The following is a 14144-nucleotide window of genomic DNA, read 5'->3' on the forward strand; positions in this document are numbered from 1 at the left end:
GTAAAGTCAGGTCAGGTTCAGCGAGGAGGAACCAATCCTTTGCCTTAGCCCCGCCCCTTTTGATTGGAAACACCCCCCATTGGTTCAACTATGAGGCGCGCCCACCCTAATGAGGCTGCAACAATCAGCACGGTGTTAGTGCCATCTAGTGGTCATGTTAGATATACAAACTATAAATACTCATGGCCGCTAGAGGGCAGCAGAGTTATACTGTGGAAATAAATGCTGACGTTGTATGGTTACTAACCGCAATAAAAGTCATTAGGTATGCATTAAGAATTAAAAGTGCCCTTACAAAGATAAAAAAAGCTCCATTTTGATTCACACGGTCAGAAAGATATGCCTTTTAGGGTTGCCAATTCCTTGCAAAAATAAAGGACACCTATTTTGGGGATGGTTGACCTGTTTTTTTTTGTTTTTTTTTATTTGTGTGAAAGGGGTTTTATGGAAGCAGCTTGACTCCTATTCAGAAGAGTCCATTTGCATTATACCTTTTTGGATTATATGACCTGATGACTGACAAGTAGGGATGTCCGATATCCGATATTCCGATATTGTCCAACTCTTAATTACCGATACCGATATCAACCGATATATACAGTCGTGGAATTAACACATTATTATGCCTAATTTGGACAACCAGGTATGGTGAAGATAAGGTCCTTTAAAAAAAAAAAAAAAAAAAAAAAAATAAGATAAATAAATTAAAAACATTTTCTTGAATAAAAAAGATAATATAAAAACAGTTACATAGAAACTAGTAATTAATGAAAATGAGTAAATGAACTGTTAAAGGTTAGTACTATTAGTGGACCAGCAGCACGCACAATCATGTGTGCTTACGGACTGTATCCCTTGCAGACTGTATTGATATATATTGATATATAATGTAGGAACCAGAATATTAATAACAGAAAGAAACAACCCTTTTGTGTGAATGAGTGTAAATGGGGGAGGGAGGTTTTTTGGGTTGGTGCACTAATTGTAAGTGTATCTTGTGTTTTTTATGTTGATTTAATAAAAAAAACAAAAACAAAAACAAAAAAAAAACGATACCGATAATAAAAAAAAAACGATACCGATAATTTCCGATATTACATTCTAAAGCATTTATCGGCCGATAATATCAGCAGTCCGATATTCTCGGACATCTCTAGTTGTTAGTTTTTTTTTTACACTTACATGTTGCGGTTAATCATTTATTTGTCGTTATTTATATTTTCTGAATAAATTATGTGATAATGTTCATCCGTCAACTCATTGGTGTCCATTAAAATGAAAAAAATATATCAAAATCCAATTACAGAATGTTATTTATGGAGTTTGATCATTTTCCTCGACTGATCTATATATCGGAATCGGTAATTAGGAGTAATAAAAAAAACCCGATACCGATAATTTCCGATATTACATTTTAAAGCATTTACATCTCTTACATAGACATCTCTATTGACAATCTACACAGAAATAATGTTATACTACTTAATGTTCAACCAGAATGTAATTAGATGTGCAGGTTTTGGATTAATACAAATACATGGGAAAGTAATTGTCCAATATATATATGCAGAATAACAAAATGCCCAGAATAAAAACAATTCCTGAATAGAAATATTACCTGTTTAACCTAACAGATTTAAAAAAAAACATGTTTTTTTAAACATCTAACAGTACTGCTTTATATGCAGATTTATGATAGAGAAGGGGTCTCCAACTTTCATCAGTTTGATAAATACTTTGACAAGAAGAAAGGAGAAGTGAGAAATGTGTCTTTTAATTATATGAATGGCAACATTGAAATGAAATCACCTGTGGCCATGGTCTTTATGCTATATTTCGATAACTTGTCAATAAATAGAAGCAGAATGTCAGAATGTAACTCTTATAAAACTATTAAAGGGGAACTGCAATTTTTTATTTTTTATTTTGCCTACCGTTCACAATTATTATAAAAGACATGACGACGGATGGATTTTTTAAAATGCAATCTAACTCGGAAATAAACGTAAATAAAAGTCCACTTACAGCGGAGCCAATTGCAGCTCCGCCCATAAAAATGTCTTAAAAAAACATTCAAAAAGCGCTAACATAACTCAATTTACGTATCGTAACCAAGTATTAGTGATATTATTATTATATCATAAAGTGTAGTGTCACTATCATAAAGTGTAGTGTTACTATCATAATGTGTAGTGTCACTATCATAAAGTGTAGTGTGATTATCATAAAGTGTAGCGTCACTATCATAGAGTGTAGTGTCACTATCATAAAGTGTAGCGTCACTATCATAAAGTGTAGTGTCACTATCATAAAGTGTAATGTGACTATCATAAAGTGTGGTGTCATTGTCATAAAGTGTAGTGTGACTATCATAAAGTGTAGTGTCACTATCATAATGTGTAGTGTGACTATCATAAAGTGTAGTGTCACTATCATAAAGTGTAGTCTGACTATCATAACGTGTAGTGTCACTATCATAATGTGTAGTGTGACTATCATAAAGTGTAGTGTCACTATCATAAAGTGTAGTGTCACTATCATAAATTGTAGTGTGACTATCATAAAGCGTAGTGTCACTATCATAAAGTGTAGTGTGACTATCATAAAGTGTAGTGTCACTATCATAGAGTGTAGTGTCACTATCATAAAGTGTAGCGTCACTATCATAAAGTGTAGTGTCACTATCATAAAATGTAGTGTGACTATCATAAAGTGTAGTGTGACTATCATAAAGTGTAGTGTGACTATCATAAAGTGTAGTGTCACTATCATAAAGTGTAGTGTGACTATCATAAAGTGTAGTGAGGCTATCATAAAGTGTAGTGTCACTATCATAAAGTGTAGTGTCACTATCATAAAGTGTAGTGTGACTATAGTAAAGTGTATTGTGACGATCATAAAGTGTAGTGTCACTATCATAATGTGTAGTGTGACTATCATAAAGTGTAGTGTGACTATCATAAAGTGTAGTGTCCTTATCTTAATGTGTAGTGTGACTATCATAAAGTGTAGTGTGACTATCATTAAGTGTAGTGTGACTATCATAAAGTGTAGTGTCACTATCATAGTGTAGTGTGACTATCATAAAGTGTAGTGTGACTATCATAAAGTGTAGTGTGGCTATCATAAAGTGTAGTGTCACTATCATAAAGTGTAGTGTCACTATCATAAAGTATAGTGTGACTATCATAAAGTGTAGTGTCATTGTCATAAAGTGTAGTGTGACTATCATAAAGTGTAGTGTCACTATCATAAAGTGTAGTGTGACTATCATAAAGTGTAGTGTGACTATCATAAAGTGTAGTGTCACTATCATAATGTGTAGTATGACTATCATAAAGTGTAGTGTCACATCATAAAGTGTAGTGTGACTATCATAAAGTGTAGTGTCACTATCATAAAGTGTAGTGTCACTATCATAAAGTGTAGTGTGACAATCATAGTATGTAGTGTCACTATCAAATGTAGTGTGACTATCATACAGTGTAGTGTCACTATCATAATGTGTAGTGTCACTATCATAAAGTGTAGTGTCACTATCATAAAGTGTAGTGTGATTATCATAAAGTGTAGTGTGACTATCATAAAGTGTATATATTAACATCCCAGCAGTCGGCAACAACATATCATAAAGTGTAGTGTGACTATCATAGTGTGTAGTGTGACTATCATAAAGTGTAGAGTCACTATCATAAAGTGTAGTGTGACTATCATAAAATGTAATGTCATTATCATAAAGTGTAGTGTGACTATCATAAAATGTAGTGTCACTATCATAATGTGTAGTGTGACTATCATAATGTGTATTGTGACTATCATAAAGTGTAGTGTGACTATCATAAAGTGTAGTGTGACTATCATAAAGTGTAGTGTGACTATCATAAAGTGTAGTGTCACTATCATGTGTAGTGTGACTATCGTAAAGTGTAGTGTCACTATTATAAAGTGTAGTGTGACTATCATAAAGTGTAGTGTCACTATCATAAAGTGTAGTGTCACTATCATAAAGCGTAGTGTCACTATCATAAAGTATAGTGTGACTATCATAAAGTGTAGTGTCATTGTCATAAAGTGTAGTGTGACTATCATAAAGTGTAGTGTCACTATCATAAAGTGTAGTGTCACTGTCATGAAGTGTAGTATGACTATCATAAAGTGTAGTGTCACTATCATAAAGTGTAGTGTGACTATCAAAGTGTAGTGTGACTATCATAAAGTGTAGTGTGACTATCAAAGTGTAGTGTCAGGGCCGGCCCGTGGCATAGGCCGTATAGGCAAATGCTAAGGGCGCCGTCCATCAGGGGGCGCCACGCCAGTGCCACAAATGTTGGAGAAAAAAAAAAAAAAAAGAAAAAGTTGTTACTATTATTTCTAAATACAAAAAATAATCTCACGTTAATTAAAATGCAAAGTAAAGCCTATTTAATAGAAATATTATTTGTTACAACATTACGCCCCCCCTCCTCCCCACGCACGGTGCGCCCCCTCCCTTCCCGTATCATGACTCTTTTTGGACGTCACCACATCAAAAAATCAACACAAGATGTCAAAACGGCCAAAACTGTCAGGTGCCCAGGGAAGAAAAAAGAGAAAAGAAGAGGAGGAGAAACGAGAAAAGACAGAGGTAGCAGGTAGGTAACGTTAGCCTACATGAAATTATTTGTCTGTTACAGAATGTGATAGTAACCTGGCTTTTTAGCATTAAGCTAATGTTACATGACTCGGCAATTGCTAATCAATAAATAGCTAGTTCTGTTTTAACGTCGGGTTAATATTGTGGAGGGGGCTAAATTGTTATGGAAAATAATAATGTAACGTTAGGTAATTACAGTACTCCCACCTTACATTCCTCAGGGACAGTTGTATTAGATCTTTTAAGCAGGTGTTTTTTGTTTACATTATTGCCTTCTGGTTAGCTAATGTTTTCCCTGCAGGTAATAGTCACTTTTCCACCCCTTTATATATTAGGTATAGTTGTAAGTAAAAAAAAAAGGTCAAAGACAAAGCTATTCGGGTTCTTGTGAGTATATACACTTCACTGCCGATCTTGGCTAGGGCGCCAGATTGATTAGGGACGGGCCTGTGTAGTGTGACTATCATAAAAATACGGGACAAAGTGACAGCTAAATACGGAACGTGTGCACCATTTGTCTTTAAATATGGGACAATTCCATTTTTCAAGGGACCGTTGGCAACCCTATTTGCTATTGTGGTTTGCAGCTACGTGCATCACCTGCATCATGCTGAGAGCTGCTCCCATTCACCTAATTAACAAACCTAACCACGATACCACAAACAGATGAATGTATTTCCACCAGAGTGCAAATAAACACTTGACTCAACTAGCAGTAGTCCCACAGTGCATATCTCTTTCCATTGTGCAGGTGTGCCTAATGAAAAGCACTTGGAGAGCGCATACCTCTCCCAAGCACAATAGTAAGGAATAGGGGCGTAATAAAAAAGATAATATTGTGGAAGTCGTTTCCTAGCGGTCCCACTCTCAGACACGGCGCAGGAGCCAAGCTTGCAGGTTTTAATGATAATGTTTCAACAAAAGTTTTCCCTCCAGTAGAACGTGACCTTTCAGCCACGTCCGTATCCTCTCTCTCTCTCTGCTCCCGGCCGCTTACTGTTAAATACAACAGATGATTGGATTAACACGTACCACCTGTGAAATCTAATCACCTGCCAGCTGTGTCTCGCCGTCAGCACTGCCACGCCCCCGTCTGATGGTGCTCTGTCCTCAGCAACCACGGACAGAGGCGGTGACCTTTGCTCCTGCAGGCAGTGCTGACATCTCCCTCCACAAATATGGTCTTTCCACCCTTTCAGGTAAATCATATTGTCGATGTGGATTTCCATCTGTACAGATGTACTTTAGAAAAGAGAGGTGTGGGATACTTCTCTTGTTGCCTTATTTCGTATTTGACTTTATTAAATGTTTGTGTAGAATTTTATTAAACAAAATCGGTTTTCTTTCAAGTAATTTAGAAATGTATCAGAGCTGTTCATCTTTTTTTATGGAGGAATATAGTTAATCAAAGAACTTGCACCCAATGTTATTGAAAAAGTATCGATTTTGTATCGAGAATCGTTACCCCCAAGAATCAAATCGAATCGTGTGGTGCCCAAAGATTCACTCTAGTGAAGAATCCTTTATAAAAAAAAAAAAAAAAAAAAAAAAAAAATATATATATATATATATATATATATATATATATATATATATATATATATATATATATATATATTTCTTTATTTCTAAATTATCACAAAAACTTTGTGTTACATTGAGGGTCTGGTGAGAAGACAAAAGCTGTCTTTGAAACCTACCAAGAGTAAGGCTCGTAAAACTCCACTGTGTAGGGGGAAAGCAAGATGAAGGTGTTTCTTTTTTCTGGTAATCAACAGAAACATATTGTTCTAACCCAAGGACTTCAAAGCGGAGAGATGGCAGGATCTGCCCAATTTCCAGACAAACTCTTTTTTTAAACTATTTTTATGGACCTCTTTTTGAAGTATTTTAGGGACCTCGTTTTGAACTATTTTACGAACTCTTTTTGAACCGACCTTTTCTGTGAATTGTTTACGACCTTTTCTGTGAACTTTTTGCGACCTTTGTCCTTTGGAAACAGCGGTGGGCATATGGTTGGGTAGGGTCCAAAATAAAAGAAGGAGGCGTGCAATCTTTTGGCAGAGCGTGCTGAGATACTGTCCAAGGGTACAGTGTACAGACGACTCTCCTCAATATTGAGTCCAAATTGAATTCTGTCTCTGTTTAATTCTTTGCCTCTTGTCTTGTTTAATAGATGTCATCAGTGTTTGAACCTGACAATAAGAGTGTTTCAGTAGTGTGTGTGAGAGAAAAACATTTCAGTAGAGGTAATTCTGAATAATGTCCCTAACGGCCCCTCATAGAAACAAATGCACGTACAAACACGTCAGTTAGCTGCATGTACACAAGTGCATACATTGGGCATGTTTGCATCTAAAGCACCTTGAAGAATTGTAAGGGTCCTTGTTTGCCTTTTGAATACCACTCTCAACTACTAACGTGCATATGAAGTTAAGTTGTATGATGAAGACAATTTGTGACATGAGTTCAGGGAATATTACATCAACAGCAGATCAAGTTTGCAGACTGAAAGACTCCAACCTTCTTTAGTCATCTTTTAATTTTTTTCCCGTGATCGGGCGCAAACAAGCTACGTCGCATTCGCTGCACAAAAAGGACGCCTACAGTACATTGTATCAGGGCCAACATGTGTATGGGGGGGTCATATTTATTCAACCGTGACGTTTTGTATAAACAGTTGTGCACGTGAGGGAAGAAAGACCACGTCCCCCTACCAAGTCCCCGCGGGGCTCCGTAAATCAAACCTGAGATTCATTCTTGGTTGACCTCATGGCGTGGTTCTTCACATAGCGATGCAGTGGAGACGATTAGTTTAAGTTAGAGTTGATGCTACAAGGGCGACTTTTCCGGTCTTTTCTGCTTTGTTCTACAAGCTACAGTTTTTTTCCTTGCCTCTACTGCGAGCCAAAACTTTTTTACAAATTCTTGAAAAGTCTTTAGTATTGCTCTTGCTACATTGAAAAAATAGAAAAGTCAGTATGACTATTGGAGCTGTGGTTTTTGTGTTGTGCCCTTGAGTGCTCATGGCTGTGATGCTCAGCCCGGCGTCCCCAATGACAAGACGTCAGCGATGGGAGAGTTGTGAGGGAGTCATCTGAAAAATGTTCACGATTCCGCAGAGCCGCTGGGGGTGGACAGACCCTCTTCTCCCTGAGCTTCGTCAGCCGCTGCTATGCCCTGCTCGGTGTTCGCTAAAGAAGTATCCGGGGCTTCAAAGGACTCGCCCCCAAGGTCACTCAGTTTGATGTAGCCCTTGCTGTTGGAGCGCTCCAAGCGGGGGCAGCTGAAACGCCTGCCCCTGTCGCCTTGACGACACACGACCGCCGACAGGCTGCAGCGCCGGGCGGAGCGGGGCTGATCCGTGAGCGAGTTGAGAGATAGCCGCGACCCCATCGCCCTGGCAACTGGGGACGGAGGAAATAGCTGTGTCCACTGTAGCGGGTCCTGTCTCGCACCCTGGTGGTCAGTTGTGGGTATGTCCTCGTGTGACTGCCGAGGTGACGGCGGACTCGTCGCGGAGTGCTCCTTCTCCGTCTCGTCAATATGGCCGTCGCCGGCCTGTGCTTCTTCACTAATATTTCCCGCCTCGATGACCACGCCTTCCTCAGAGTGTCCCTCCGCCAAATTTGCAGACGCCTCCACCTCGCAGTTGTTCAGTTTGATGACTGGGAGGGTGAAGGCGTTGACGGAGGAGGTGACGATGGAGGTGGTCTCCCACTGTCGTGGCTGCGGAGCCTCCTCGCTGCTGTTGCTATAGTCCTTATAGATGCTGTAGACCGTGTCCGTGAAGGTCTGGACGTCTTTGGACCAGCTCTGTGTGCGGCTGGCCAATGACGGACGTCTGAAGACCTCATCCCCGCCAAGGTCACCGCGCAGATTTAGTCCAGTGGAGGGCCAGGAGCTGCGAGTATGCATCACGCTCGGGGGGTGGGAGACCGACGGACCCTCTGCGCTCTTGGACTGGGTATAATTCACCAAACCATTGAGCGGCGAGTACTCCTTGGAGCGAACACTGTGCAGGTCTATAACCGTGGAGTAGATATCCCTCAGGTTAATGATTTTGGTTTTCTTGTCTCGGTTCTCGTGGAGGACTGCGTTGGCGCAGATGAAAAGGAAAATCCCGATCCCCATCACCAGCGGTCCAAAGACTTTGAGGTTGTCCGAGTAAAGGTGGTTATCCAGGAAGTCGCAGAGGAAGCCACACTGGGCGGAGGGGGTGCTGTTGGAATGGCTGTGGTTCAAGAGCTTGGTCTGGTTGGAAGGGTTTCGGCCGGCGTTGGAGGAAACATTTTGACTTTGGGAGAAACTCAACCTGTTGTACACTCCAGTCCTGCGGCGATCTTGGTACGGCTGCTGGTTCTGGCTGGGCCAGTAGCCCAGTATGGCCATGGAAATCCCCACGATGAGAACCACAACACCGGCGGCCGCCACCAAACCGGCCGGCGAGCATAACTTGAGCTTGCCCTTCACCACCACCACGTCATTCTTCTTCTTCTTCTTGGATTTCCGCTTCTTCTTGTTTTCAGCGCGGTTCTTGGAGCGCAGGGAATCCTGGCGCCGGTTCATGCGCAGCAGACCGCCGGTGGCGATCATGGCGGCGTTGAGACAGCGGGCTTCTTACTCAACCTGGAAGTGGACACAAAAGATGGGTTACATTACAGTACATGCATGCTGACACAGGAGAAGCAGATGGCCGCACTTGATGTAAATGTTCCACACAGTCCACACAGCTTATACGCGTAATCCTGATTTATCACAGCCCATGGATTAGTCCGCGAACAGCGGGATATCAGAAGCTCTGAGAGAAAGACTACTTTGTGATGCAGGGATGCAACATTGACCAGTTGCAGTGGTATTTTTAATTTAATACAGAGTAGTGGTTCATATAGCAAGTCTAGCTTGGCTCTACTTAGAGTCTTTTCCAGAGTCTCAATGGTTTCCCTAACAGACCCAGCGACATGTGAACTATAGAATACTTTACAACTAGTGTGGTATAATCCGATACCAAGTTGTTACAGGATCATACATTGGTCATATTCAAAGTCCTCATGTGTCCAAGGACATATTTCCTGAGTTTATAAACATAATATACATTTAAAAATAAAATAAAAAAGATGTTGTGATGCCAAAACATGTCTATGTAATCATAGTAGTATCGACTAGATACGCTCCTGTACTTGGCATCATTACAGTGTATGTCAGGTGTAGATCCACCGGTACTTTTTAGAGGCGGTATTGTCAGAATAATTGTGTCTAAGTTATCACAAAACTTTGTGTTTCCATGAGTTCCCGGCCAGAAGACAAAAGCTGTCTTCGAACCTACCAAGAAGAAGGCTTGTAAAACTCCACTGTGTAGGATGGGAAGCAACATGAAGGTGTTCTGTTTCTTTCATGTATTGTAATCAACAGAAAGATATTGTCTTGACCAAAGAACTACAAAGCGGAGAGGAAGCAGGGCCTGACTCCCCTCAAGGCATACTTGCCAACCCTCCCGGATTTTCCGGGAGACTCCCGAAATTCAGCGCCTCTCCCGAAAACCTCCCGGGACAAATTTTCTCCCGAAAATCTCCCGAAATTCAGGCGGACTCAGGTCCTCCACAATATAAAAAAGCGTACCTGCCCAATCACGTTATAACTATAGAATGATGGAGGGCGAGTTCTTGGTTTCTTATGTGGGTTTATTGTTAGGCAGTTTCATTAACGTCCTCCCAGCGTGGCAACAACACACAACAACAGCAGTCACTTTTTCGTCTACCGTAAAGCAGTTCGTCTGCCGTAAACAGCAATGTTGTGACACTCTTAAACAGGACAATACTGCCATCTAGTGCATTTGATGAAAGCACTTTTGTGCGTGCCACACAGCAATGCATCATCAGAGAGGGTGTTCAGCATGGTTCGAAAAATAGTGACAGAGAATAGAACAAGGATGGACAATTCAACCCTTAACTCAACAATGAGTAGATGAGTGTTATGTGTGTGTATATGTGTAAATAAATGAACACTGAAATTCAAGTATTTATTTTATATATATATATATATATATATATATATATATATATATATATATATATATATATATATATATATATATATATATATATATATAAATAATAAAATATATATATATATATATATAAATAATTAAAAAAAATATATATATAATAAATATATATATATATATATATATATATATATAGCTAGAATTCACTGAACGTCAAGTATTTCTTACATATATATATGAAATACTTGACTTGGGGAATTCTAGCTGTAAATATACTCCTCCCCTTTTAGCCACGCCCCCAACCACGCCCCCGTCTCACCCCGACCACACCCACCCTCTTCCCCCTCCCCCCACCTCCCGAAATCGGAGGTCTCAAGGTTGGCAAGTATGCCTCAAGGCGAACTTTTCTTTGAACTGCTTTAAGACCTTTTCTTTGAACTGTTGTAATCAAAGGCGATGGCTGTTGACGACCCCCGTCCCTTAGAAACAGCTGTTGCCACGTAATCAGGGAAGGTCCAAATAAAAGAGGAGGCGTACAATCTTTCACCAGAGCGTAATGACACTGTACAAGGGTACAGATGTACACGTTTCTCCTCACCGAGGAAATATTGGTATCGGGACAACACTAGTATAGAGTAGTGATGTGAAGGAGGAGGTAATGTGTATTAATTAACTTGGCTGACTTCCTATTCTGCCATCATTCCATGTAGTTCGTCAATTAAACGGCCACTCAGCAATGTTTAGGGTGCAGTTAGAAGGGTGCCACACGAGAGCATGACTTGACAAGGAGCCAACTTCATTTACGTTTTGTTGTTTTGATGTCACAAAATCATACATGTCCCTGCAAATTATATTGGTCTTGTACCCCGTAAATTATGTCAGGGAACGAGGAAAAATAATAGGAGTCATTGTAAAAGCTGTTTATAATAAATCACGTTCGTTGCCTGCAAGCAAATTGCTTTTGGAAAATATATTGGAAGAAAATGTTGAAAAGCAATCAGTTGACTTGATATACGGCCTACCTAAGTGGTTGGTGCCGCACTATTCTTAAACGCAAACGCGGGTGCTCGGAGGTTTTTAAAGCGTCATTCGTGCGGTGCGTTTGAAGTGAAAGTGGGAGGCGTGATTCCAAAAATAAAGATTATTTTTGGGTTCAGTGGGCAGGTAAAAAGCTACAAGTAGAACGACTTCAGCTGGCCAACCACGTTAGTCATAAAAAAGGGTCTCCAGGCCAGATCTGTATGGTGATGCAAGGGACGAGGAGTGCTGAGTGAGTCGACGTATCGGCCGTATCAGCCAGGGAGGAGGTGATGTGTCCAGACAGGAGGCCAGCGGGCGTGTTCACCCCCGCCTCACCGCTGCGACCCCCCTCTCGCTGCTCTCAAAGCAAATCCATTTCCGTCTGAGACACCTCGAGGTGACAGCGCTCTCTAGCCGGACACTTCATTAGGTACACCTGCACAATCGAACGGGAGCCGCCTTACAACATTTTCGCCCTGTTATACCGTGCAATTCCTCATAAATCACCCACACACATTATTCTGACCCCTTTTTTGTGGGAGTGTTACATGAGTGCAGGGTTTCTCAAGGTGTGTTCCACAAGCCACTACCGGTCCCCAAGAAAACCCAAGTGGTCCACGGCCTCCTAAATACAGGTAACATTTTAAGTAATATTTAAATTTGTACATACACTCGTAAAGAACATAATGTCATGGCTGTCTTGAGTTTCCAATCATTTCTACAACTCTTATTTTTGTGTGATATTTGTGAAGTTTGGTTCTTTTATGAATTTATTATGGGTCTATTGAAAATGTGACCAAATCTGCTGGGTCAAAAGTATACATACAGCAATGTCAATATTTGCTTACATGGCCCTTGGCAAGTTTCACTGCAATAAAAAGTTGAATTTTTGACCACTCCTCTTGACAAAATTGGTGCAGTTCAGCTAAATGTGTTGGTTTTCTGACATGGACTTGTTTCTTCAGCATTGTCCACACGTTTAAGTCAGGACTTTGGGAAGGCCATTCTAAAATCTAAATTGTAGCCTGATTTAGCCATTCCTTTACCACTTTTGACGTGTGTTCGGGATAGGGGTGTAACGATAGGGATGATGTTTGATAAGAAATTACCGAGTTCGAGCCTATTACCGAATCCTCTTATCGAACCGGTTCCTTATCGATTCTCTTATCGAGTCTAGATAAGTTGTTCTATATGGAAAAAAAAACACACAATATTTGGTTTAACAAAAGCTCATTATTATATAAGAAAACATTTTAATCTAATAAATAAATAAATATTGACTGTTACTCCCCCTAAAAAAATAGGAAAGAAAAACAAAAGTTAAAAAAGGGAGATCATGTCTGCCGTAAAGGAGGTGCATTGCTAGCCTGGTTGCTATGTTTCCGGTTGGTCGTAAAAGTGTTGGTCATGTGTTTGTACCCTGCTCGAATCTCTCGGTAAAGTTATTCATTGGATTATACCTTTTGTTTTGAACTTTATTACACCTTGGAGCGCTTTTTCCAGTCCATTGTTTTTCCTGCTTTCGCTATCTGCGCCTCATGACTGAGCTACGTGACGTCATTTCTTGTGATGTCACACGGGGCATTTCTGGTCGATTCAAATAGAGAACCAACTCTTTTTCTTTACGATAGTGGTCTCGATAACGGGTACCGGTTCTGAAAAAGGGATTCGAGTCCGAGGACTCGGTTCTTTTCTTATCGAACAACCGGGAAAATCGGTTTCGAGTATCATCCCTATGTAACGGTACACAAAAATTTCGGTTCGGTGCATTCCTCGGTTTAGATGTCACGGTTCAGTTCATTTTCGGTACAGTAAAAAAACAACAAAATATCCATTTTTGGGTTATCTATTTACCAAATTTGCAAAATCTTCCACCAAAAATATTTTTCTTAGTGTAATATTTTATGTGAAGTAATCGGAATCTTGGATAGGTCAATAATTCATAATAACATTGATCTTGATTCAATATTATGTTTTGAGCAATGACAGTTTGAAAGAAAAAAAATTGTAATATGTCATACTTGACATATTACGGTTGTCTGTTCGACATATTCCCACTTGAAGCCAAACCACCGCCAGACGATGGACCCCCTGCTGTTTTTCTTGGGAATTAATTCTTCCTCCATTTATTACCAGATTCGCACCTTCTTTCTCTTGTATTACCACTCCCACCGCTCCGCTAGCACCACAGCTAACGCTACCTCTCTGCTTCGCGAGGGCGTATGACGTTGCACACGCGACAGTACGTGACGTATGTAAGAAGGTGCGCTTGTTTTATGTCTCTGTGAGAAGAAGAGACAAGAAAGAGTGAAAAGAGCCTGTAGTGTAATGCCCGCAGCTAAAAGCAACTGCGTGAGAACGTATACTCGAATACTCACGATATAGTCATTTTCTATATCGCACAGAGACAACCCCGCGATATATCAAGTATATTCGATATATCCCCCAGCTCTAAGCCAAATTATTTTTAAAAATCGGTCTAGTTTA

General features: G+C 40.2%; 1 protein-coding gene across 1 annotated transcript in view; it reads right to left on the bottom strand.

Moving 5' to 3' along the window:
• Positions 1 to 7140: 7140 nt before the first annotated feature.
• Positions 7141 to 14144, bottom strand: part of LOC133618485 (transmembrane protein 200A-like) — a 29459-nt gene continuing 22455 nt past the window's right edge. Inside the window, exon 2 of the mRNA XM_061978902.2 lies at positions 7141 to 9262. Within this exon, the coding sequence (XP_061834886.1) occupies positions 7742 to 9229 (1488 nt within the window). The 5' untranslated portion in view covers positions 9230 to 9262 and the 3' untranslated portion in view covers positions 7141 to 7741. The remainder of the gene's footprint in view (positions 9263 to 14144) is intronic.

This window comes from Nerophis lumbriciformis, linkage group LG19 (assembly GCF_033978685.3).
Source record: "Nerophis lumbriciformis linkage group LG19, RoL_Nlum_v2.1, whole genome shotgun sequence".
NCBI lineage: Eukaryota > Metazoa > Chordata > Actinopteri > Syngnathiformes > Syngnathidae > Nerophis > Nerophis lumbriciformis.